The 23,804-nt window shown below is 31.0% G+C and overlaps 4 protein-coding genes across 9 annotated transcripts; 3 read left to right on the top strand and 1 right to left on the bottom strand.

Moving 5' to 3' along the window:
- The first annotated feature begins 747 nt into the window (after positions 1-747).
- On the top strand, positions 748-4,859 carry LOC107493007 (type IV inositol polyphosphate 5-phosphatase 7). 4 transcript variants are annotated; one of them, XR_008010676.1, is made up of 12 exons: positions 748-1,266; positions 1,363-1,465; positions 1,844-1,912; positions 2,154-2,241; positions 2,353-2,457; positions 2,554-3,160; positions 3,256-3,449; positions 3,519-3,627; positions 3,705-3,802; positions 3,938-4,218; positions 4,303-4,374; positions 4,481-4,859. XR_008010676.1 is itself a non-coding variant. In XM_052263387.1 (10 exons), the coding sequence occupies exons 1-10, from the start codon at positions 1,237-1,239 to the stop codon at positions 4,077-4,079; spliced, it is 1,593 nt and encodes a 530-aa protein (XP_052119347.1). In that variant the 5' UTR covers positions 748-1,236; the 3' UTR covers positions 4,080-4,453. The 4 variants fall into 4 exon arrangements, 1 of the variants encoding a protein (XP_052119347.1); XR_008010674.1 differs by having other exon boundaries at positions 3,705-3,850; positions 4,481-4,856; XR_008010675.1 differs by lacking the exon at positions 4,303-4,374 and having other exon boundaries at positions 3,705-3,850; positions 4,481-4,856.
- Positions 4,860-6,351: 1,492 nt separating this feature from the next.
- Positions 6,352-8,209, top strand: LOC107493008 (sucrose-binding protein). The gene is made up of 5 exons (XM_016114087.3): positions 6,352-6,836; positions 6,902-7,077; positions 7,153-7,215; positions 7,287-7,550; positions 7,620-8,209. The coding sequence occupies exons 1-5, from the start codon at positions 6,389-6,391 to the stop codon at positions 8,067-8,069; spliced, it is 1,401 nt and encodes a 466-aa protein (XP_015969573.1). The 5' UTR covers positions 6,352-6,388; the 3' UTR covers positions 8,070-8,209.
- Positions 8,164-9,720, bottom strand: LOC107493009 (non-specific lipid transfer protein GPI-anchored 16). Of its 3 annotated transcripts, none has more exons than XM_052251313.1 (3): positions 9,564-9,720; positions 8,432-8,764; positions 8,164-8,347 (listed from the first exon to the last, which is right to left on the bottom strand). In XM_052251313.1, exons 2-3 carry the CDS (start codon positions 8,736-8,738, stop codon positions 8,307-8,309), a joined length of 348 nt encoding a protein of 115 aa, XP_052107273.1. In that variant the 5' UTR covers positions 8,739-8,764; positions 9,564-9,720; the 3' UTR covers positions 8,164-8,306. The 3 variants fall into 3 exon arrangements, with proteins under 3 accessions (XP_052107273.1, XP_052107272.1, XP_015969574.1); XM_052251312.1 differs by having other exon boundaries at positions 8,432-8,780; positions 9,564-9,719; XM_016114088.3 differs by lacking the exon at positions 9,564-9,720 and having other exon boundaries at positions 8,432-9,020.
- A 2,925-nt stretch (positions 9,721-12,645) lies between these two features.
- LOC107493010 (non-specific lipid transfer protein GPI-anchored 5) lies at positions 12,646-14,923 on the top strand. Its single transcript, XM_016114092.3, has 3 exons — positions 12,646-13,201; positions 14,315-14,377; positions 14,683-14,923. Exons 1-3 carry the CDS (start codon positions 12,820-12,822, stop codon positions 14,841-14,843), a joined length of 606 nt encoding a protein of 201 aa, XP_015969578.1. The 5' UTR covers positions 12,646-12,819; the 3' UTR covers positions 14,844-14,923.
- Positions 14,924-23,804: the final 8,881 nt, after the last annotated feature.

Here is a 23,804-nt window from a genome sequence, read left to right as displayed (position 1 = left end):
ATGTAAAAAAAAACAATTTTTATAAAATAATTTTTTATGATATGCTTAATTTATATCTTTAGAACACAAATTATCAAAAATTTTTATATTAATAGCTGATGAATTTGGTGTTCATTATCATTGATTTGTTAAATGTAATTTTTAAAAACAAGTTATTAGCCTTTGCTCAAAAATTATTTTTAATATGGTGATAAAGATGGTGTTTTGATTTAAGATTGATATTTAAAATGTATTACAATATTATGGATATGTAAAAAATGTGTCCAACACGCATTTTATATATTATTAGAATAATGACAGGTATCTAATATACACTTGTATATTAAGTAAAAGGTAAATGTTATGGTACCTATCACATTGTACTTGAGTTACTAAAAATGATAAATAAATAATATTTAATAAATTTTACATGATTTGTTTTTTACTTTAAATATTTTATTTTTTACTTTAAAAAGTAAATTAGACAATTTAGACACCATAACAAAAACACCATAAAATTCACCTAAATAAAATCTACCCACATATAACTACATCAAATAATTTCATTTTCAACAACAATACCAATATTTTTTCATATAAAAAAAATTAGCCTTATTATATAAACTAAATTCTCATAATAGAAGTATAATAGAAGTATAATGAAAAAAAAATTCTCAAGGACCTATTTGTCCTTCGAACTTTATTTGTAAAATGACGTCAATGACTTATTTGTCCTTCGAACTTTATTCCCCTTCCAGCGTGTTCTGTTTCTGACTCATTACAGAACCCAAACACACACACACACACACTTACTTCTGGTCTTCTACATTGCCTTGTCTTCTTCAAGGCCTTCTCCAAGATCTTCATACTTGTTCATCTTCCAGTTCCCTTTCTCCATAAAGATTCAAACTTCACAGCTGCAACTTCAAGATAGTTGCAGATGACCAACTGGGCTGCCACATTTTCTCAAAATATGATCAGAAACAGAGACTTACTTCAATTCTTTCCTCTATTTTACTCCTCTGCTTGGCCTCTTCACCCAATTGCTTTCATAATCAAAGCCATCTTCTTTTTTGTTTTTTCTACCTTATTTTTATATGTTTGAATAGATACATCAACATAACCAGCAATTCAATATAAACTTAGCTTCCCTATTTAAGTAGGAAAAAAGAATTTTTTAAAAAAAAAAGGAATAACTAACAGATATTCATATCACTCACTAACTCCATAAAGATATATGAAGTTGTTCCAACAACAATGAGAGATGAGAACTCCAAGAAAAGCAAGGTTTGATTTAAGAAAAATGGCATTTGTGCTTCCAAGCTTCATTTGCAATTGCATTCTGCCATAGCCATTGCTTACTCTCTTCTTTATTTGGTGAAGCTTTCATGGCCCAAGACATTGGTCAAGAAGTGGTTCAATATCAAGTGCAAAACTGATAACTTTCAAGCAGATGATGACGTTGATAATGATGTCCTTTATCAAGGTAATTGACCAATTTTCCACATGGCTTCAATGCAATCTAGAACTCTAGAATTGGGATTCTTAGCTTTCATTTAAAAAGATTTTTTTTATTTACTTTTTAAATGGATAGACTAGTTAACTATACATACATCTTTTCAATAACACACCCTCAATTCTGTTTAGCTTTTGTGAGCAATGTTCTTTTCTTTTCTTTCTTTGTTTATTTGATTTACCCTTAGTTATGTTGTTTTCCAGCTTCCATGGTTTTTCCTACCATTATTGGTACCCCCAAAAAAAATTGTTTGTTTTGTTTTGTTGTGCTGTGTTTGATTGAGTGACATGATTAAATAACAGTGGAAAGAGCACAGCTTTATTTACTTTATGGTTTTTCCTTTTTCAGGTATTGATGAAGAGAGGAAGAACAACTATTCAGAGAAAGAGGCATGCACCATCAAAAAAAGCAAAACAGGTTCAATTTCTTAAACCTTGATATCTATCACCTTGGACCACACCATTCCCAAATCCCAAACCCCTCCAAATTGGTAAAAGATAAAATGAATTTTTGAATACAGCTTTTTTGCTGCTACAATCTCAGAATTTTGTGTCTATTAATATGCATGTAGCCGACCACACTTAGTGGGATTTGTTGACTTTTTTGGCTGCTATTGTCTCCTACTAATCTCATTAGTTGATCTTCATTTGAAATTCAGATAAACCAAGCAGAAGATTCTCAGACAGAATTCATGGAGGTAAGAATGACCTTGATGAAGCTCAGATTACAGAAGTGTATAATTATAGGTATGGTTCATGTAGCTCTTTGTTGTACTAAACTATCATGTTATAACAACAAGAACAACAACAACTAAGGATCTTCTGTTTTATTGAGTTCTTTATTCCTTCTGCATGCAGAATCTTTGTTGCCACTTGGAATGTAGCAGGGAAGTCACCTCCAAGTTATTTGAACCTTGAAGATTGGCTTCACACCTCTCCACCCGCTGATATCTATGTTCTTGGGTAAATTACTAATGCCGGTTGTATAATGTGTAAGTCACCTTTTGTTCTGCAACATTTCTTGCTGAGAATTTTTTTGCATTTTCTTTTTGGCCTCAGGTTTCAAGAAATTGTACCTCTTAATGCTGGTAACATTTTGGGAACAGAAGACAATGGCCCTGCAAGGAAATGGCTTGCACTTATTAGGAAGACCCTTAACAGTCTTCCAGGAACAAGTGGTGGATGCCACACTCCATCACCACTCTCTGATCCTATTATAGAGATTGAAGCTGATTTTGAGGGATCAATGAGGCAGAAGACAACCTCTTTCCTCCATAGAAGGTCTTTCCAATCCTTGAGTCATAGTATGAAAATGGATAGTGACATCTCACTGCCACAACCGAGCTTTGATCGGCGTCTCAGCGTCTGTGATAGAATGATATATGCTCACAGGCCTAGTGACTACCGATGGGGTTCTTCAGATGATGAAAATGGAGCTGGGGACTCCCCAGTTACGGCATCATATTCGCCAGTGCAATATAGCGGTTGTTTCCCTATGGAGGATGTTGAGAAACAGACAGGGCAACCGAGATATTGTTTGGTTGCTAGTAAGCAAATGGTGGGGATATTTCTAACAGTTTGGGTGAAAAGTGATATCAGAGATTATATTCACAGCTTGAAGGTGTCTTCTGTTGGCAGAGGTTTGATGGGATATCTTGGAAACAAGGTGCATTTGACTTGGTCATATTCTATTCTAACATGGCTGAATTAAGGGAAAAAAAATTAAGAAAATCTCATAGTCTTGTATATTGTTATGTCCAGGGTTCAATATCAATTAGCATGTCTTTGCACCAAACAAGCTTTTGTTTCATCTGTAGTCATTTGACTTCAGGGCAAAAGGATGGTGATGAGCTAAGGAGAAACTTAGATGTAATGGAAATTCTGAGAAAGACAAGGTTTCCCCTTGTCCAAGGCACCAGTGACCATTATTCACCTCAGACAATTCTGGAACATGAGTAAGCTCTTCACCTCTATGATCCTATCATTAGTCTTTGGAATTCTGAATCTAAATTTAACTTGTGTAGCCGAATAATTTGGCTGGGGGATTTAAATTATCGGGTAGCCCTTTCTTATCGTGCGGCGAAAGCTCTTGTTGAGATGCATAATTGGAAGGACTTGTTAGAGAATGACCAAGTATGTTGCTTTCTTTTTCCCCTTTGCTCCTTTCTCAAATCTTACCTTACTCACCATTTGATATCTTTTGCTTTCAGCTGCGAATAGAGCAGAGGCAAGGTCGAGTATTCGAAGGATGGAACGAAGGGAAAATATACTTCCCTCCCACATACAAGTATTCAAACAACTCAGACAGGTATGCAGGAGATGGAAGACATTCAAAACAAAAGAGAACTCCAGCATGGTAGTGTTCTTAGTTCTTGTATCAATCAGAGAAGTGGTTAATGGAAATACAAAACAATCAAAATAATGCATGCTTTTTTTTCTCAAGGTGTGATAGAATCTTATGGCATGGGAGAGGCCTTCACCAATTATCTTATGTTCGTGGGGAGTCAAGATTCTCTGATCATAGACCTGTGTATAGCATATTCTCAGCAGAAGTTGATCAAAGAAGCTCTAGTTACTCCAATTAATTATGACTACACTGATTTGAATTTCCTTTAAAAAAGCATGCATTTGAATTTGAACATGTCTGTCACTCCATTCTCCTTACGACATGGTCCCCTCCTCTTGCTGGCAGGTGCAGCTGTTACTATCATGTTTCCATACAAGGTTAGTTTAAAGTTTTACCGGTCTCTTTCCTTTTCTTAGCATCAATGTTTGTTTTTCTTCACTACCTCATTGTGGAAGTTGCAGAGAGTTCATGGTTTTGCCAAGCACTCTTGAATACCTGAGGCTCTCAATCTGAATTCTCATTAACAAGATAATGTATATGAACTCATGCTACTACTAATTACAGAATCACAACTGAACAAGTAGTTGGTTACTTGGTTTAGGAAAATTAATTTTGTTACTGTTTTTGTGATCTTTGCAGGATTTGAAGAATTGAACTGTGTCTGGCAAGCTTCAGATCCAAATAATATTGATTTTATTCATGAACACAAAAAAAAAAGTGTTCTATTTTCTAAAGTGGTTAGTTAGTTAACCTTGTAATGAAGAGAGTGACACAATAATTGTTTTAACGATATAGGATAAAGAAGTGGATATTGCAAAAGTGCAGTAGCTCAATAATCGATTTTGATCCACTTAGAGATATAAGAGATTGATTTTCATGATAATGACTCTCATTAAAGTTGTCAAACATAAGACATGGACCATCAAGGACTTCAAACAATGCATTTATTATCATTTACTTACCGAGATGTCTCACATTTATTAAGTTGTCATAACCTAAGATATGGTCCCATCAAGGTTGCAGCCTTACTGTAATACCATTTGTCTTCCTCTCTTTTATGAAAAATACAATATTAGAAGAGAAAATAATCTGTTTTTGCCTTTTTGGTGAACAAAGAGGAAACCATTCTTCTCCAAGGAACATGTGGCTTAATTTTTGGATCAGCCTCCTATAAAACCAACCAATAAACCCAAAAAGGTTGGTGGTAAAATGAAAAAAATATATATTTAATTATTTCTAAATTAAAATAATAGAAAAAATATATAATAAAAGTAACAAATTTAATGACAACTAATCACTTATTTTATTATTTTATATATTAATAATTTTTCATTTTAAAATTTTTTTGTTCTAGTTATTGGTCAATTTGATAGTTTAATGTCAATAGATATTTTGGTAATATTATTTTTTTTATATTTTAATAATATTTTTAAAATACCATAATCATTATAACTACCCTAATATATGCATAATAGAATGATGCATAGATATATTTGGAAAAAAGTTTAAGTATATTTATATATTATTGATATTTTAGTGATTTTTAATTATTAATCTTAATTATAAAAAATAATAAATGTTATCTTATTTTTTTTAAAGTAATATATAAATTATTCTGTGTCACATTTTAATTCGATGTTTATTTAAATACATTTGTTATATATTTATTAAAATATTAATTTAAAAACTTTTTTATATTAATTAAATTCTAAACTAAAATATTAATGTGACAAATTAAAAATAAAAACACAAATTCGTATTATTGTAAACATTTTTAATTTAAAAAGTTTATCATGTTAAATAGATCTTTAAATTTAAAAATTTATTCTATACAATTTGATTTTGAATTATATGAAAAAAAAGAAAAAATTGAAATATTTTATATCTTATTTTTTAAAAATTAATGTAACTAGTTTACAATTATTTTTTTATGAAAGTCTGAATTTTTATTTAATTTTTGTTAAAAATCAGAAATTTTGTGTAAAAAATAAAAAAATAATATATAACATCATTTTTTAAATATTTTGTTAAATTTCCAACAAATTTTAATAATCTGAAATTAATTTTTTATTTTTATTTGATTAAATAAATTAGTTATCCAATAATTTTTATTAAAAATTTAAAATAAATAAATATTAAAATATGACACATCAAAAAAATAATTTATAAATTATTTTAGAAAAAATAAAATAATATTTATCATAAAAAATATATATATAATCAAAACCAACAGTTAAAATTTACTAAAATATCGATATACGTGTATATTTAAAAACTTTTTTATTATTATTTGTGATGGGTACAAAGTAGTTGGCAATGTGTTGATGATTTAGCCATTTAGTTTTCAATTTTGTGACACCTAAAGGCTTGGTATACACTTGTCCTTGTGCATGTTATAATCATCCCCACTCCCAAGTGCCAGCATTATTATTCCTCTATTGCATACTCATCCTTAGTCCCTACTACCTACCACACAATATATAATACCTACACACATTATTCTCTTCATTATGTTTCTTAATAACTAGGAGTCTAGGACTGCAACCTATGAAAACCAAGCTTGTTCTCTTCATTATTCTGCTCTCTCTATGCACCAACTTATTAGCTGCTCTCAGCAGACATGAGGAGCAGGAAGAAGAAGACCCTGAGCTCACAACATGCATGCACCAGTGTGGCCACCAGCAACAGTATTCCAAGAGTGACAAGCAAGCATGCATTCGCAGTTGCCAGAGGTACCATCAAATGAAGAAGGAACGAGAAGAAGAAGAGGGAACCACGATGGAGACTCAGAATCCTTATGTGTTTGATAATGAAGATTTTAGGACCAGGTTGGAAACACAAGACGGAAGAGTTCGGGTTCTGAACAAGTTTAGTAGAAGATCCAAGATCCTCAAAGGCATTAGCAATTATGTTTTGGTCACTATGGAAGCTAAGGGACACACTTTCACCTCTCCAACTTACTTTGATTCTGATGCCGTTATCTTTGTACTCAAAGGTACCTTTATCTTTCTTTCTTTCTTTAATTTAATCATAATTATATTGTGGAATTGTTAATTATAGGGAGAGCGGTAATTGGGTTGGTGAGAGAAGACAAAACGGATAGGTTCAACCTTGAAGATGGAGACATGATGAGGGTAGCAGCAGGCACACTAGTCTATTTCGTTAACAAAAATGAGAATCAGAACCTTATCCTTGCCAATCTCTTTATACCTCTCACTACACCTGGAGACTATAAGGTTCATTCATTAATTCTCTTTAACTCATTACCATAAGCCATAAGAATAAGATGAAAACAAGTCATGGCATTGCAGGCATTTAACCCGGAACTATTTCTCACAGCATTCAGTATGGACAAACTTGAAGCTGCACTCCAGGTAGACATAAACTAAACTAGTTTTAAAAATAATTTTGCTATGAATAATGTTTTGATTGAAAGTGAAATCAGACTCCAAGGGAGAAGATAAGGGGGGTTTTCCATGAAGAATTAGAGGGAACCATATTCAAGATAGCAAGGGAGGAAGTGGAAGCACTGAGCAAGGTCAAGGAAGGGTTTTGGCCATTTAGCACCCAATCGGGTGGTCCCTTCAATCTTTTGGGAACCCGTCCCTACATCTCCAACCAATATGGCCGCCTCTTCCAATCCTCTCTTGATAAGCCTTTCGAGCTCAATGAACTCAACCTCGTCCTCAGTTTCTCCAACATCACCCGGGTAATCTAAAAATGTTGTCATAAATTCTTCTTTTTTTAGTTATATATCTAACAAGTTGGTTGCTTATAGGGTTCAATGACTGCTCCGTCTTACGTAACGAGGGCAACAAAAATATGCATTGTGGGAGAGGGGAAAGGGTATGTGGAGATAGTGTGTCCACACTACGTGTCTTCTTCACGCTACTCTGGAGGAAGAGGAGGAGGAACAAAGGATAAGGCTTTATACCGGAGGTTGAGTTCGGAGCTGAGAGAAGGAATGGTGTTTGTGGTACCAGCGGGGCATCCATTCTTGGTTGGAGCTGGGAAGGAAGATGATCTTCACATAGTGTGTTACGAGGTAAATGCGAGAGGGAACAAAATTCACGCTCTTGCGGGGAAAAATAACGTGATGAGTGCAATGGACAAGGATGCCAAGCAACTCACTTTCATGCAGCCGGCGGAGAAGGTTGATGAGATTTTCAGCCGACCAGAGACTTTCTTCTTCCCTGGCCCTCAGCATAACGACTATTATGACCACTGATCTGGTGCCACAGCTTATGCGTGAATATATATATATGCGCATGGTGTGTGTGTGTGTGTATGTGTAGAAACCGAGACCGTAATGTAAATCGGAGAAATAATAAGATGGTCACGTAATAATGCAATTAAAGTCACAAATCATGATAATGTTCGTCGTACATTCTTAGATAAATGTGGAAAACAGAGGATCATGATAAACGTGCCATGGAAGATGAGTCATCGCTACCGGTCTAGTAATTCACGGTGTTTTTGCCCGCGAATCTGCTTCCACCACCTCTCCTGTCGAATTTTTTGGACATGAGAGTTTTGAATTTTAAACTTGTTCATAAATTTTTGAAAGTGGTTGATTCAATAAATAGGTACCTTTACAGTGTGCAGAGAGTCCATTAATGTTACATGCGGTTGCAAGGGAGATGGCAACAGCTTGTGTGATGGGCAGTTGCAGATTTGGAGCATTTGCAGATAAAACCTTGCAAGCACAATCCATGCTGGAACTCATCAGATCGCGCAATGAATCGCAGCACGTGCTTGATGGCGGCGTCACACCGCCGTTGTTGTTGCCGCTTCCGGTGATGAAGTTGGCGCATGGGGTGATGCTGCTCATCATGGAGATTGTGCATGCTATGCTATTCTGAGTCTGACAATCAACCATTTTTATTGTTGAAGTCATCAACAAAAAGGTTGTAGTTATTATTGCTGATGGTAGCATCATCTTCATTGTTAGTGAATGGCATTCAAGTTAATTAGGAAATGACTTTTATATATACATAATGAAATGTTCAATTAGATTTGAATTTGAAAGAGGAGTTCAACTGCCTTAGCTAACATACATTTTCCCCACCAGGTTAGTGTCTAATAAGTTTGGTATGGTGGGCTAGACATGAAAAACTTCCCATATTTGCATCTTGCTAAGAAATGGATATTCATGTGCCATGAGGGTTTTACTTGTTATATGGCAATTCTAAAATTGTTCAATTCTTCGATTTTATGGTGTGTGCGCCATGTTTGAAATGAAAACAACACAAAATTTTTAAGTCATAAAATGAATGTCAACATACTAAATACAATGATCTAGATGTATAAAAATAATTTTTTTTGTAAAACTAAGAGTTACTTTTCAATAAAAAATGAAAAACCATGCATAACAAACTCATAGCAATGCAAACTTCGATATTTCAGCAAAATTAGGATTTTCAGATTTTATACATTCAGGAAAAATTATTATTAGATATTCTTGGTGCAAATTATAACTGAAATATTAATTGACTAACAAGTCACTAATAAGTATTTATAACAAAATCACTTTAAAGTTTGTGACATAAATTTGATTAGAAAGACTAAATCTTTTTCTATACCTCAGAATACATAATAATAACTTGTATAGAAGACCATCCATATATTAAAAGGTGCAGAACATGAACATAATATTCATAATTTTATGGGTCAATATATAGTTTAATTGAAAACTGGTTTTTCCCATATATACGAAACTCACCCAAGAAAGGAAGCTAGCTAGGACAAAATTCCTCTTCTGCTCAATGATTCAACAAGCTGTTGCCTTTCTCTGCCGAAAAGAGAGTCAAGGGATGACAAGACTGCAAAGAAAAGGAATATGGGCTAGAACCCGAAAAGTACCCTCTTCCCTCTAGAACAAGTTATCCCACTACTTGCTTCAATATTTTTGGTGGGAAAAAAAAACTATTAGATGGAATAAAGTTGCGTGGCTTGCTCACTTGTCCAAAGATCAACGAGTATGATGGTAATGCTAGGACGATAAAAAATCACTACAGAATTTATTTTATCGGAAATATTTGATAATAAAAAAAAATTAATTAAAAATAATTATAATTTATCTTATTTAATATTTATTAATTATTATGATAATTAATGAATGTTAAATAAGATAAATTTTATCTTTTTTATTTTTTTAGTATTATTATTATTTTATTTTGTATTTATTAATTGTTGTATTAATTAATAAATATTAAATAAAATAAATTTTAATTTTTTTGATTAAATTTTTTTTGTTATCAAATATTTCTATTATGCAAAAACACAAAGAAAAATTGAAGTAATCGCAAATCTCAGTTCCAATATTTAATTTAATTTTCTCTCAGGTTCCTTAATCTATTGCAACTAATTCGTTTATTACAAATATCAAATATTTTGAGGATATAATTTTTAGAGAACTTATAAGCATGAGACGGTATTTTTTATTCGTAAATGTTTAATAACTAAAACAATTTAGCCAAAATCAGTTAGAATTTATCTTATTTAATATTTATTAATTATTATAATAAATAATGAATACTAAATAAAATAAGTTTTTACAGTTTTTTTTCTCTCTATTATAACCAAATATCTCTTAAATTAATTTTGGAGTGAGTTTGACTTATTTAATTCTAAGGTTCTTTGTAACAAATTTTGTGTTTTATTTCTTAAAAAAAAGGTGGTCCTATTTCTATTATATAAAAAGATTTAAACTCCCCCGTGAACAAAATGTTCCGTGAGAAGAAACATCAAATGAGAAAATGAGAAAATCTTGAAAATAGAGAGTTAAGAGAGTCAATATTGATAGAAAGAGAATTAAAAAATATACTTTTTGTCGATTTTTTACATATTATATCAAAATTTTTGGACCAGTATTATTGAATTTATTAAATGAATTATAAAATAAAATTTCATTAATATCCAAAAATATAATAGTTTTTAAAAAGTTGAAACTGAACATAAGAGTATATTATTCTTAAATAATTGATTTTCAAAACAATTTTAAGTAGGTGTCGTCTATAGTACCTACAAGTTTTGGTGGCTATGGTGACGATGGATTTTATAAATCATTAGATGTTGAAATTTTCAATCATATAAAATAAAAAATTGAAGCATGTTTCAATTACAATTCTATTAATAAATAATGGCATATTTATGGGTCTGTAAATAAAAAAAAATAGATCATTTATCATATTTCTTGACAATAAAAAATGGTCTATTATTTTTTCTCGTCGTTGAAAATGAAATCGCTATCACTGTCTAAAATTAAAAAAATGGTAGTCTGCATTAATCTTTTTTCTCACATTAATAAATAATTATTTATATATTTTATTTTTAATTAAAATAATCATTTTATTCTGCAATAAAAAATTTAAAGTCTAAAGTTATTGTTATTAATTAAATTTTAATATTAATCAAGTAAAATTTAAAATTATTAATTACAAAAAAAGTATAAGTAAACAATATATTATCCGCATACCTAGTAAATTAAACATTCGATATATTTATTGTTCACATTGTTTAATATTTTCATTATTTATACTTTTTTTGTAATTAATAATTTTAAATTTCACTTGACTAATATTAAAATTTAATTAATAACTGTAACTTTAGACTTTAAATTTTTTATTGCAGAAAAAATGATTATTTTAATTAAAAATAAAAGATATAAATAATTATTTATTAATATGAGAAAAAAAAGATTAATGCTTTTTTATTGTCAAAAAATATAATAAATGGTCTATTTTTTCATTTATAAATCCATAAACATACTATTATTTATTAATAGAACTGTAACTAAAACTTATTTCAATTTTTCATTTTATATGATTAAAAATTTTAGCATATAATAATTTATAAAATCCATAATTAACATAGGCACCAGAATTTATAGACATCATAGACAACACCTTTTAAGTAACTTGCCAAGAGAAGAGACACCATCTAATAATTATGCTCTCATATATTATGTATACATGACTTAACAGTAAATTTGCATCTCTTATATTTTAGCACTTCTCTTTTCAATCTTTTCTTTTGTATTCTTTAGCGCCATATATGGAAATTTAGGTAATAGAATAAATCTAAAAGAGAGAAGAAAAAGAAAAAAGAAAAGGAAAAAGAAAAAAGAAAAAAGTATCTATCATTCCAAGGTGGGTTAATAACATGCATGCCTTCTCTGTTAAGCATCATAATTGAATAAAAATTTCAAACCCCCTTTACTACTTAGTAGGCCACTCCCCATGTAATCATAATTGGTGCACAAAAGCCAAGAAACATTTGCTTTTATTTTTTTGTTACAGTGAAAATAATTTGTGTATGAATGCTTTATTAGAAAATTTAGGAGATCAATATTTTTATTAAAATTTTGTAAGTATTTAATTATTAAAAATAAATGAATAGTTTTATATTATTATATGTTATTTTATACTATTAAAAATATTAATGATGATTAATTAATGATTAAATATCACAATTTTTATTGGAATATCAGTGTTTTAGATACACTAAAAATTTTTCTCATACTTTATTTGGTTACAAATCATGCTATAAAAAAATCCCATCATGAAAAGTGTATGCATATGCCTCAGGCACTTTCCATAACAATATAACAAAAGGAGCAATGCAGAACAAAAAACATAACGTATAAAATAAAATGAAGAGACAATTTTATTAAATTAAATTTATAAAGTTGCAATATTAATAAGGTTCTTGGCAAAGAATCTCTCTACATAAAGCAAAAAGAAAAAACCAAAAAAAAAGCAAGTTATGCACCATGATAAGCTAGCCAGCTACCACTCTTTTTATTCACACTTTTCTTTATTCCTTCTTCATAAACCATTCTCTTGTGCCTTTAATTTCTTCAACTCTCTGTAATCTAATTCTTATACCAACCCAAAGAAAACACCCCAAATATTTTCATTCAATTTTTAGCATGCACTTGATATGATATAACAAATATAGTACTAGCAATCACTATAATGAATTCAATGGCGGCATCAAGAAGGGTGATTGAGATGCTGCTTTGCATGTCCTTGTTGGTGATGATGAGAATAACAACAATGGCACAACAAACACAACAATATCCTGAGACTAGTACTTCTTCAAGTTGCAGCAATGTTCTGCTAAGTCTTTCTCCATGCCTAGATTACATAACAGGAAGTGCTTCAACACCATCATCTGGTTGTTGTTCACAACTTGCATATGTGGTGGGGTCACAGCCACAGTGCCTGTGTGAAGTTGTTAATGGTGGTGCTTCTTCAATTGCTGCCACCCTCAACATCAATCAGACTCGGGCTTTGGGCCTTCCTAATGCCTGCAGAGTACAAACTCCTCCAATTACCATCTGCAGTAGTGCTACTGGTATCACTTCTCATTTCTTACTCAAAATCTTTCATATCTATATTTAATTTCTATAATGTTAGCTAGTAAAGGTAACTCAACATTTTTTTAAAATTAATAAATTTGATTGAATAACAATGTTAAGCTTTTATAAAAAAATTATTTGTACACTAAAATTAACTATCAAAATAGAACAATATTACATAATTAGTAAATATTATCATTTTGAATTAGTATTTAGCCGATAATAATTTATACATATATTTATAGAAATTTGCACATAATAAATATATAATTTGTACTTATATTTGTGTACATATGAGTTAATACAGTTAGGGGTGGCAAACGGAAAAGCCAACCCTTTGGCGGGATGGCCCGCCCCGCCCCACCTAGTGTGACAGTCCTAGAATCCCAACCCGCCCCGTCTAATTGCGGGCTGGCGGGTTAAATCCGCCAAAACTCCTCCTTTTTTTTAACTATTAACTACTAAATAATGTATAATTTCACAATCGTATTAATAAATTTATAATTTTTAAAGGCATAAAAAATTATATTTTTCATATTCATAAATATTAAAATTTTCGTAATTATAAATATCTAATAAACATAATTATAAACTCAGTTTTCATCCAAAACATAAGTATAAATATTCTCTCCAAAACAAAATAAATATAATTTAAAACATAATTATAAATATTGTCTCCAAAGTAACATAAACATAATCCAAACCATTTAATTTTTATCTTCATACTCTTATAAGTTAGGTTGGGAGAAGTTAGGTCTTGACAAAAAATTGTAAAAATACTCCTCACTAAAAGAATACTAAGCCCGGCGGGAAGCCCGCGCCACCCCGCCAAAGCCCGCGGTTTAAGCGGTGCGGGTTAAGCGGGCTTTTGCTATTTGTCGGTCTCAATTTTTTAGCCCAATCCGCCTTTTTTTGGCAAGTTATGCGAGTCAGCTCGACGGATTTAGGCCTATTTGCCACCCTTAAATATAGTTCATATTTTTTTGAAAAATATATAAATATATATGATTTAATTTATACATTAAAATTAGGGTAAATTCGTGTATATATTAACACAGTGAGATTTATACGACTAAGATTGTTTTGTGCTATGAATTGTGTTTTTTTAGGATCTGTTTCTCCGCCAGCAGGTGTTTATTATGCGCCCAGCATTCCAAATTCACCTGCCGCAGGTAACAAATTAAAAGAAAGATTATTAGTTCTTTAATTAGTACCAAGACATTTCTCTTATTCTAGAACATTGAGGGTGTATCACATTATAATAAAGTATAATTATTTATGGTATTGGTAAGTAAATTAAAAAGACATAAAGTTGATGTGTGACGCACTTATCAATGGAAAGGGAAATGTCTTAATCCTCCCATAGATTGCGCTGTGAAATTTTCCAAATTAAAAAAATATTTGAGTCGTTCATTTTGCCTCTAATCGCGAATTAATTAATGGAATTCAACAAATTTTTTTTTTTTTTGGCATATAGGGATTGGATCAACAATTATTTCATCAACGAACGGTGGAGTTGGCGGTGGTTCATTTCGCTGGAATTCAAGTTCCACAGCTAAATTACCTTCTTTGCTGCTTGTCATGTTTTTCTTTGCAACGACTTTGTCTTTGACTTTCACCTTCACGACCATTACCTAGACTAAGGTTACCTACGTTAATCTCAATGTAGTATGTAAATTTTCTTAAACCTTATTAATTATTATTATTATTATTATTATCTGAATTCTATTTCTTAGTTCTTACGCCGTGTAGCTGATTTTAATATAGATTGCATAACATATTTGCGAAAAAACGTTTGGCCCTATATATGCCACTACTTTGGAGCCAAGCTAAATTGACCAATTAACTTTTTATTTGAACAATATAATCCAATCTCTTTTTTAAATATTGTATATCAAACAAAATAATAGTCTTCTCTCATCATTAGTTCTATTATAATTTTTGGAATTAATATCACAAAATAAATTAATTCTCCAAAAAATTTATTAAAAATTTTTGTGCCTGACAACTTTTTATTCTTTACAAATTTTTAAAGTTAATTTTTTTATATATAGATTGGTCCATTCATTATTTTAAAAAGAATAATTTGTCTTAATTATTGAAATTCAATTGTGTTATAATAAAATTTATTAGCAATTTATTTATCTAATACGTAAATTAAAAATTTAATTAAAATCGACAAAAAAAATCAAATTTGTCTGAAGAGAATGTTCTTCAAAAAAATTTAAATAATAAAAGTCTTTTAGATATTAATTAAAATGTCCAATCTAAAAATTTTTAAACCAATTTAAGTAATTACTTATTAATAATAAAGATATAATCTATCACTAACTATTATATTACAAAGTAATTTGGGCTCTTTTTGTCTCAAGGCAATCGACTCGGTATTTATTTGTTCAGATTCTTTTAGTGCAATTTCGAAGAAACTTATCAAGTTGGATATGTAGAGTTTTAAAATTATATATATAATAAATTTTAAAAAAAATAGAATACGCTTTTAATGATTAAACTATTATTTCTATTTAAAAAAATTTAAAATACTGATAAATTTATTAAAAAAGTTTAAAATTGATTTTATATTTATGAAAAAAAGGAGTGTTAGGGGTTAGTAATTTTTGTGATTTATAGCCATCAAGTAGTTATTAATGATTATTTTAATGGTATGAAATTTCAACTAATAGTGTGAAATTATTTACTTTTCTTTTACTGGTTAAATATTGGCCAAAATTAAATAAATTACTGACTCTTAGACTTTTCCTATAAAAAAAATAGACTTTTGTTGATAAAACAATTCAAACTCTAAATATTTTTTAAAAATTCCTAAACTATCTTCTTTACTTATCTCAACCCACTTTTAATCCTTAAACGTTTATTTCTAATGCTCAAATTTTCAATCTTGGACCATTAATACAAAAGTCTATAATCATTTAAATCTTATTTTTAACTATCATTATTATTGGTGGTTCATCTCACTTGTTGGTAGCAACTCTTCCTCTATGCATTTCCTTCTTCCCACTACACAACGTCTTTTATCTTTGCCTCAATGATAGCGGTAATGGCTCTATCTGTCATTATCGTCCTTACTCATCACCACTGTATCTTTTTTCTTTTTTTTCCATTTTTTTTATTTGGTCTTTATCTCTTGCTATCCTTTGGATATCTTAATATTGCCGTAAATTGCATTGGAGCGTTGAAAAAATCGAGGTTGAAAAAATAAAATTGGTTATTTGTATGTTCAGAACGCTTAATTCAAAAATAATAATCGTTACTGAGAAAGAAACAAATTTTAAGAACAATTGAAACAATTTCATTTAGTGCTTTGAAGAGTGCCTTAAATTCTACCGCATACACTTTAAGATGTTGGAAGAATTTTTCATTAACGAGCAATGAAAGGTTGATGTTAGAGAGAGATTATTCTAGAAGCATAGTTAGGGTTTTGGCTTGTGATGATGGTGACGATGAACAAAATAATAATGAAGAAGAATTTAAAGATTGTTGTGAGAGAAAAGAGAAAAGAAGGTGTAAGAAGTTGAACAAAATTTCAATTTGTAATTTGTTTTCACATGAGACTAAGAAGATTTGTGGTTTATTCTTAAATGAGGCAAAAGATGAGTTCAATGGTAGTAAATTGAAGGGAGATGAGATAATGGGATGGTGGTAGTAGTGGTAATGATGGAACTTGGAAGTGATGGTGGCAATTGGAAACTAAAAAAATGGTAAGAGAGAATTTGAATGGTGAGGGCTTTAGAGTTAGGGCTATGGTAGTGGTGTGGAGTAAAGTTAGAATTTAGGATTAGGTTATATTAGAGAGCATTTGAAAATTTTAAATAATATTTTACTATTTTTTGTCAATAAAATTTTATTTTTAATAGATATAAAGTCAATTTTATTTTTTTTATTGGTAAATTTGTGAGTATTTTGATCTTTTAAAAGTGAAAATAGTAATTTATTCGCCGTAAATTAATAAATAAAAGGATAAAAATGGTGCAATTGGATAGAATTTTATGATGAGAATAAGAAGAAAAAAAAGAAGAAGAAGAACGATAAAAATAAATTTTTTTGGTAATTAAAAGCATGATAAAAAAAACTCAAAATTTTACGTAAAATCGAAAAACTAAATTAAATATATAAAATATAATATTCTAACAAAATTTAAATATTAAAATCATAAGCCCTTGTATAAATTTTATAAAGTTGATTTGACTTATTTAAAATTATAATATCAAAAAATTTTAAGAGTTAAATCGAAATTCTATCTATTGTAATTAGAAGTATTTTGGACTTCTCATTTTGAAGAGTAAAATTAAAACAAAAATACAATTTTGAATATAATTAAAAGTAGGCTATTCTTTTGGATATGCAAATTGTGTGTGTGTTGTGCGTTATTATGAAGATTGGTGGTGCTAGACATAAATGTGGGGTAGGTTTTTCTGAATCATGAGGTGAAGAAATTGGACCGTCCGATTTCTTTATTAAAGAAATTAGGTACATAAATCGGATGGTCCGATTTGTATGAGAGGAAAAATTTAAACTTTGGTGTATCTAATCGGACCGTCCGATTTCAATATAGTTTTTTTTTTTTAATTTTGGGAAGATCAAATCGGAAGTCCGATTTGATTATTATATATGTTATTTTAATGCGTCAATACAAATCGGTTGGTTTGGTTTGTTATATCTATATATATGTGTATGTGAGTAAGTTATGTACGAGTCTGCATGTATCTTCTCTTTCTTTTTCTTCTTCTTTTTTCCTCAGTTCCTCCACCCAAATTTATCTCTATCATTTCGTATGAGTTTAAAAAAATTGACAATAAAGTTCATATTCATGTAAGTGTGAAAAATGGATGATAGAGTCCTATTAAAAGTATATTATTTTGGTAAGATTTTATTATAAACATTTAAACGAGAGAAATTTGTTTGTGAAAATCCGTTAGATATTGTTATTCTATTTACAATCTCATTCGAATAAGTAAAAGGTGTGATTTGTGAGAAGATAGATTTTGAAATATTAAGAAAAAGTATCATGTATTTTATACAGGTATCCTATATCGGTATTTGGTGGATTCGTTCAATTTCAAACCAAATATATAACTGATGAAACGAGCATGCAAGAGATGTTTTCAATGTATATTAAAAGTCGTACTCAGATGTCGTTCATTGAGTTGTATATTGAGTTCGAACAATCTGAAACCGACCGCAATATTGAATGTGAAGATTACAATAGTGACAGTGAGAAAGAGTTTGAAAGCAATTACGAAGTTGTTGGTCCAGATGGAGACGAATATCAAGGTGACGACACTGTGGAAGCAAATGTGACAGATGTGACAAATGCACTAACAAACGAACATCCGTTTGAGGAGCCATCTTTCATGCGAGTTTTGGATTTGGAGGCCATACATGCTCCATACATGCTCCGAAGTTTCCTGAAAATATGAATGCAAGTATGTAATTAGTGATATATTTATACGAAGAATTTGGAGGCCATGCACACTCCCAGCTACGCCACCTAATATGATTTATTTCATTAATACAATTGGATTCTAAATATGAAAATACGATATTACTTGATAATGTTACCTATTTGCAAGCGAAAAACTGTGGGGTTCCCTAGGAATCGGAGCAATAAATGGTAGACAGATCCAAGCCCAAGTTAGTAGAAGTGTTAGTGGATCATCAATTTCTTTGCAGTCAAAATGAGATGCCCTACATAACGCCCTGTGCAGGTGTGCTAGGCATGCCGATCCCCAACTATACTGTCTGATACTGTCAAAATCACAAAGCAAAGGCAAAAACTTCTCGTGCATAGCTGTCTCAGACTTGTCTCCAAACAATATCGTACCAAATAACAACATAATGTGGCACTTCATGTACCTCTGAATGATATTTTCGTCAATCAACTGTAAACGTTCTTTTAAATCCCAAAGCCACGTTAATTTTATGAAGCTTCCTCTACAGTCTGACTTTTTTAGTGCAACCCCAAATTAGTGCAAATACTCAGCCTCTAAGGCTTCATGACTACTCATAGTCACTCCTGTCACTGGAAGATCGTTTGTCGGAAGTTCAAGAATAAGAATAACAGCCACATCTTTCAGTGTCACAGCACATTCACCAGCCAGAAGGTGAAATGTGTGTATGTCTGGGTGCCACCTCTCAACTAGAGCATTTACCAGTGTTTTCTGATATTGAATTATTCCAATTTAAAAAACATGATAAAAATCAATAAACCGTAAATGCTCCTCCACATTTTGATTGTACCGATTCAAAGGCAGTAGGTGGTTACATGTCAAATTCCGTGAACTCTACAAAAACATAGCAAATTATTAGTCAAATAATTAATAATTACTAATTTACTACTAAAAATTAATAATTTTCTAATCATATATAATAACTAATTTATTAAACTAATACTAAACTTACTATTAATTAGCTAATTTAGTAACTAGCATGTATGCATAAATATAACTAACTTACCAATTATTTAACTATTATTATTAAAAAATTTGCAGATTTAACTACACAAAATATATTAATTAAATATCTAATAACAATAATCATTAATCACTTAAAATACCAAAAAAAATTGATTTTACTAAATCCAATTTACCAAACTCCACAATAATAATAGTAATTTAACTTCTAAATTTTATTCATAGTACTAAAAATTATTTCAAATACTTTTTAATTTTAAAAAATTTATGATATTATTATTCATATTAAATATTTTAGTCAACTATTTCCTAAATCTTTATTAAATTATTTTTTACATAATTATTTATTTATTTATTCATAAATAATTATTCCTATTTTACTAATAATAAATACTAACTTACTATTAATAATAACTAACTAACTCTAAACCGTATGACAAATCTAATTCAACTACAATAATATTAGGGTTAAGTACTTTTTTCATCCTTAAGATCTTGGGTCAAAATTAAAATTGTCCCCAACCTTTTTTTCTTATTAAAATCATCCTCAACGTTACAAAACGTTATAAAATCGTCATTTTCTACCTTAATTTTAATTTTTTGACCAAATTACCCTTAACAATTAATTAAAATAATAAATAAAAATAAAAGCACCTCTCCCCCATCCCCGATGTCTCTTCCTTCCCCACCCCCTTCTTCCTACTCTTTTCGAATTCCCCTTTCCTCCCCTTCCTCCACCCAAAAAATTCCAATTCTTCATCTCTCCTTCAGCAATAGCAACAATCAAATTCAGCAAACAAGAAATTCAGCAAATTCACAAAAGCAAATTCAACAGCAACAACAACCACAAAAATTAACAACAACGTCCACAAAATAAATCACTAAAAATTTTAGATTTAACAAAAATTTAACAATCATCAACCGCAACTTCAGATTCAAAATCAGCAACCCTATAAATTAAAAAAATTATGTTTATGTTCATAAAAAAAGGAAGAATGAAAAGAGGAGGAACGAAGATGAACCCAAAATTTCCTAAAACAACCAAACACCACCATTTGAACAAGCACCAAAGGTAAGAATTTTTACCCACTCATACACTTACTCCACGTTTTGTGTGCCCTTTCGAAAGGGGTCTACGATTGAAGCAGGAGGAACGATTAGGGGTTTGGAGCATCCGATGAACTGAAACGGGTTGGAAAAATTGGGACTCGAAGAGGTTGAAGATTATGTGGTTAGAGAAAGAGGATAGAGGGAGTAGAAGGTTGGTGATGCCATTTTTCACCATTATGCCTCCGCCTCATTCAGTAGATCTGCGAGCTTCTCTATTTTCTGCTCTGGCCGGTTCTCCCTATCGAAGTTGCGACTGGGCTAGAACCTGCGTTGTCGTCATGGCGTAGAAGGTAACCGTAGTGTGAGGTGCCACAACTAAAGGAAGAGCTTGTAACTTCTGAAGGAAGTGATGGAGTATGACGTGGAAGACGGATCTGGTGATTGGTAAAACCCAGTATTTGAAGCCTTTTTTTAATTTTTGTTTAAGGGTAAAATCATCCAAAAAATGTTGTTCTGAACAAAAGGATGATTTTATAACATTTTGTAACGTTGAGGATGATTTTAATAAGAAAAAAAGTTGAGGATGATTTTGGAAAGCTAAAAAATAGCAAGTTTAAACTGTAATGGTAGCTTTGAAAAATTTTTGCAGAGCCTCTGGGATGAGGGTTAATGTGGAGAAATCTAATGCGCTATGCTCTAGGAATGTTTCAGCGACAAGAAAAGAGATTTTCACTGGAGTGTCCTCCATCAGATTCGTCTAGAACTTGGGCAAGTATTTAGGGGTGAACCTTAATCACTTTAGGGTGACACGCGCAACTTTCAACGATGTTCTGGACAAGATTCGGGGAAGGCTAGCCAACTGAAAAGGGAGATTGCTTAATAAAGCAGGAAGACTCTGTTTGCTCAACTCAGTAGTGACTGTAATTCCTACTTACCGCATGCAAGTATCTCTCTTCCCTAAAGGGGTAACTAATAAGATAGAATCCATGATGCAGAACTTTCTATGGAAGGGTCAAACTGATGGTAGAGGCCTGAATCTAGTTAATTGGAAAGTGTTGGTCACCCCTAAGAAGTTTGGAGGCCTGGGAATTAGAGACCTTTTTTGTGCTAATATTGTTCTTCTTGAAAAGCTAGTTTGACAACTTTTTCACCATTCGAATAAGCTATGAGTTTAATTGTTGACAGAGAAATACCATTCTTCTAAGGATAATTGTTTCAGTCGGTCTCGAGGAAGGGAATCTTATGTTTGGAAGAGTATATGTCGAGATTGGGATATCCTGAAGGAAGGTTTTATTGGTGCATTGGGATTTGAAACAGAACTTTTGGTTTTCTAAATGGAGAAGAGAGGGGCGGCTGTGTCAGGAGATGGATTATGTTCACATTTCTGATTCGGATCTCATGATCTTGGACCTTTGGTCATCTGGACAGTGGAACCTTGAGAATATCTATTCTCCTCTGAATCACTCTCTGTAGAGCAACATTAACTCTTACAATCCGGATGTTCAAGCTGGTTCAGAGGTCGGTTGGTGTTGGACTGGTGCGACTTCAAAGGTTTATGATGCTCGTAGTGGTTATTTGTGACTTAGTAAGAAGATGTTTAGTTGGGAGGATAGGGGTAATTGGCTTTGGCTTTGGCGTCAACATGTTCTGAAAAAGCACAAATTTTTGGCCTGGCTATGTCTTTGGGAGGCTCTTCCTACTGTTGCATTTCGTTTTATGAGGGGCATTTTACACACGGATAGCTGTCCACGATGTTTGTCAGGTCAGGAATCGATTTTACATTGTATTCGAGATTGTCCAAAAGTCCAACTAGTTTGGCAAGTTTTAGGGATCTCCGATCAACCAGTGGATTTGATGAGTTAGTTCTTACATAATAGCAAACAGTTCCCCTTTAGATTCTTTTCTGGTCTCTGGTGGATTTGGCATTCGAAGAATAACGAGATCTTTCATCCTCATGAGCATTGGACCCCAGACAAGGTAATCGGTATAGCTTTGTCCTGGAAAAAGGAGCTCCGAAATATTTTTTAGTTGCAACGACTATCTATCCCCTTTACCATTAGTGGTTCTTGGATTCCCCCCTTAGTGGGTACCTTTAAGATTAATTGTGGTGCTAGCTATCCTGACAATGGTACTCGAGTTGGTTTTACTTGTGTTAGCAGAGAAGGGAAGGTGACAATGAGGCTGTTTGGAAACAATTAAAAATCGTAGCATTTTGCAAGGAGAGTTGTTTACTATTTGGAGATGCTTTTTTTAAGCATGAAACTCGAAACAAAGAGACATTATATGTGAGACAGACTGTGTGGAGGCTTTTATTATGGTCAATAATTTACTTGCTATGGATTTATTGATCCTTTGGTGTTAAAATTTCGAGATATCATATCGTGGAAATGGCGTGCTGACCTTCGATTGATCTTGAGAGATGCAAATACAGTAGCAGACATCATGGCGAAGATGAGGACCCTTTCTCCCCAAGTAGAGCTTTCGTTGCCTTGAAAAGAGTTTGAGAGTAGTATTTAACGGGACTATCTTTTTTAAGCAGTTTCTTGTTTATTTTTTCTTTTTTATTGTTGTTTATTTTCTTTTAAGTCACCAAAAAATACCTTAAAGATGAAAAAATACTTAACCCATAATATTATTATAATATATTTATGTTTAATACTAATAATAATAACGTAGCTCTAATAATAATTAATTTTAATTCTCTAAATTATTACAAACAATTCTAAACATATATTTTTTACTAATCTACTACATTAGTCTAATCCAAATATTATTATTGATTACATATTCATTAACTAAATTTAAATATATATTTTTAACTTTTACACCAACTATTGTTAACACTCTTAATTTTTAACATTATTTATAATATTTTAGTTATATAAAAAAATTTAAAAACAAATTTATATAATTAAAATGATAGAGATAATTAATAATGTAAAGTTTAAAATAATCAATACCTTTACACTTCTATTTCTTTGACATTGTAATTTTTTTTTTCAAAGTTCGAAAAAAGTGGTGAAGATGAAGAAAAATGGTGGCTGGAGAAAGGTTGAAGAAAGGGACACACGAAGAGAATGAGACTTCAAGAGAGGGGTATGTTGGTATAAGGGGATCATTG

Source organism: Arachis duranensis, chromosome 6 (assembly GCF_000817695.3).
Source record: "Arachis duranensis cultivar V14167 chromosome 6, aradu.V14167.gnm2.J7QH, whole genome shotgun sequence".
Classification (NCBI taxonomy): Eukaryota; Viridiplantae; Streptophyta; class Magnoliopsida; order Fabales; family Fabaceae; genus Arachis; species Arachis duranensis.
This window is presented reverse-complemented; position numbering and strand designations above follow the sequence as displayed.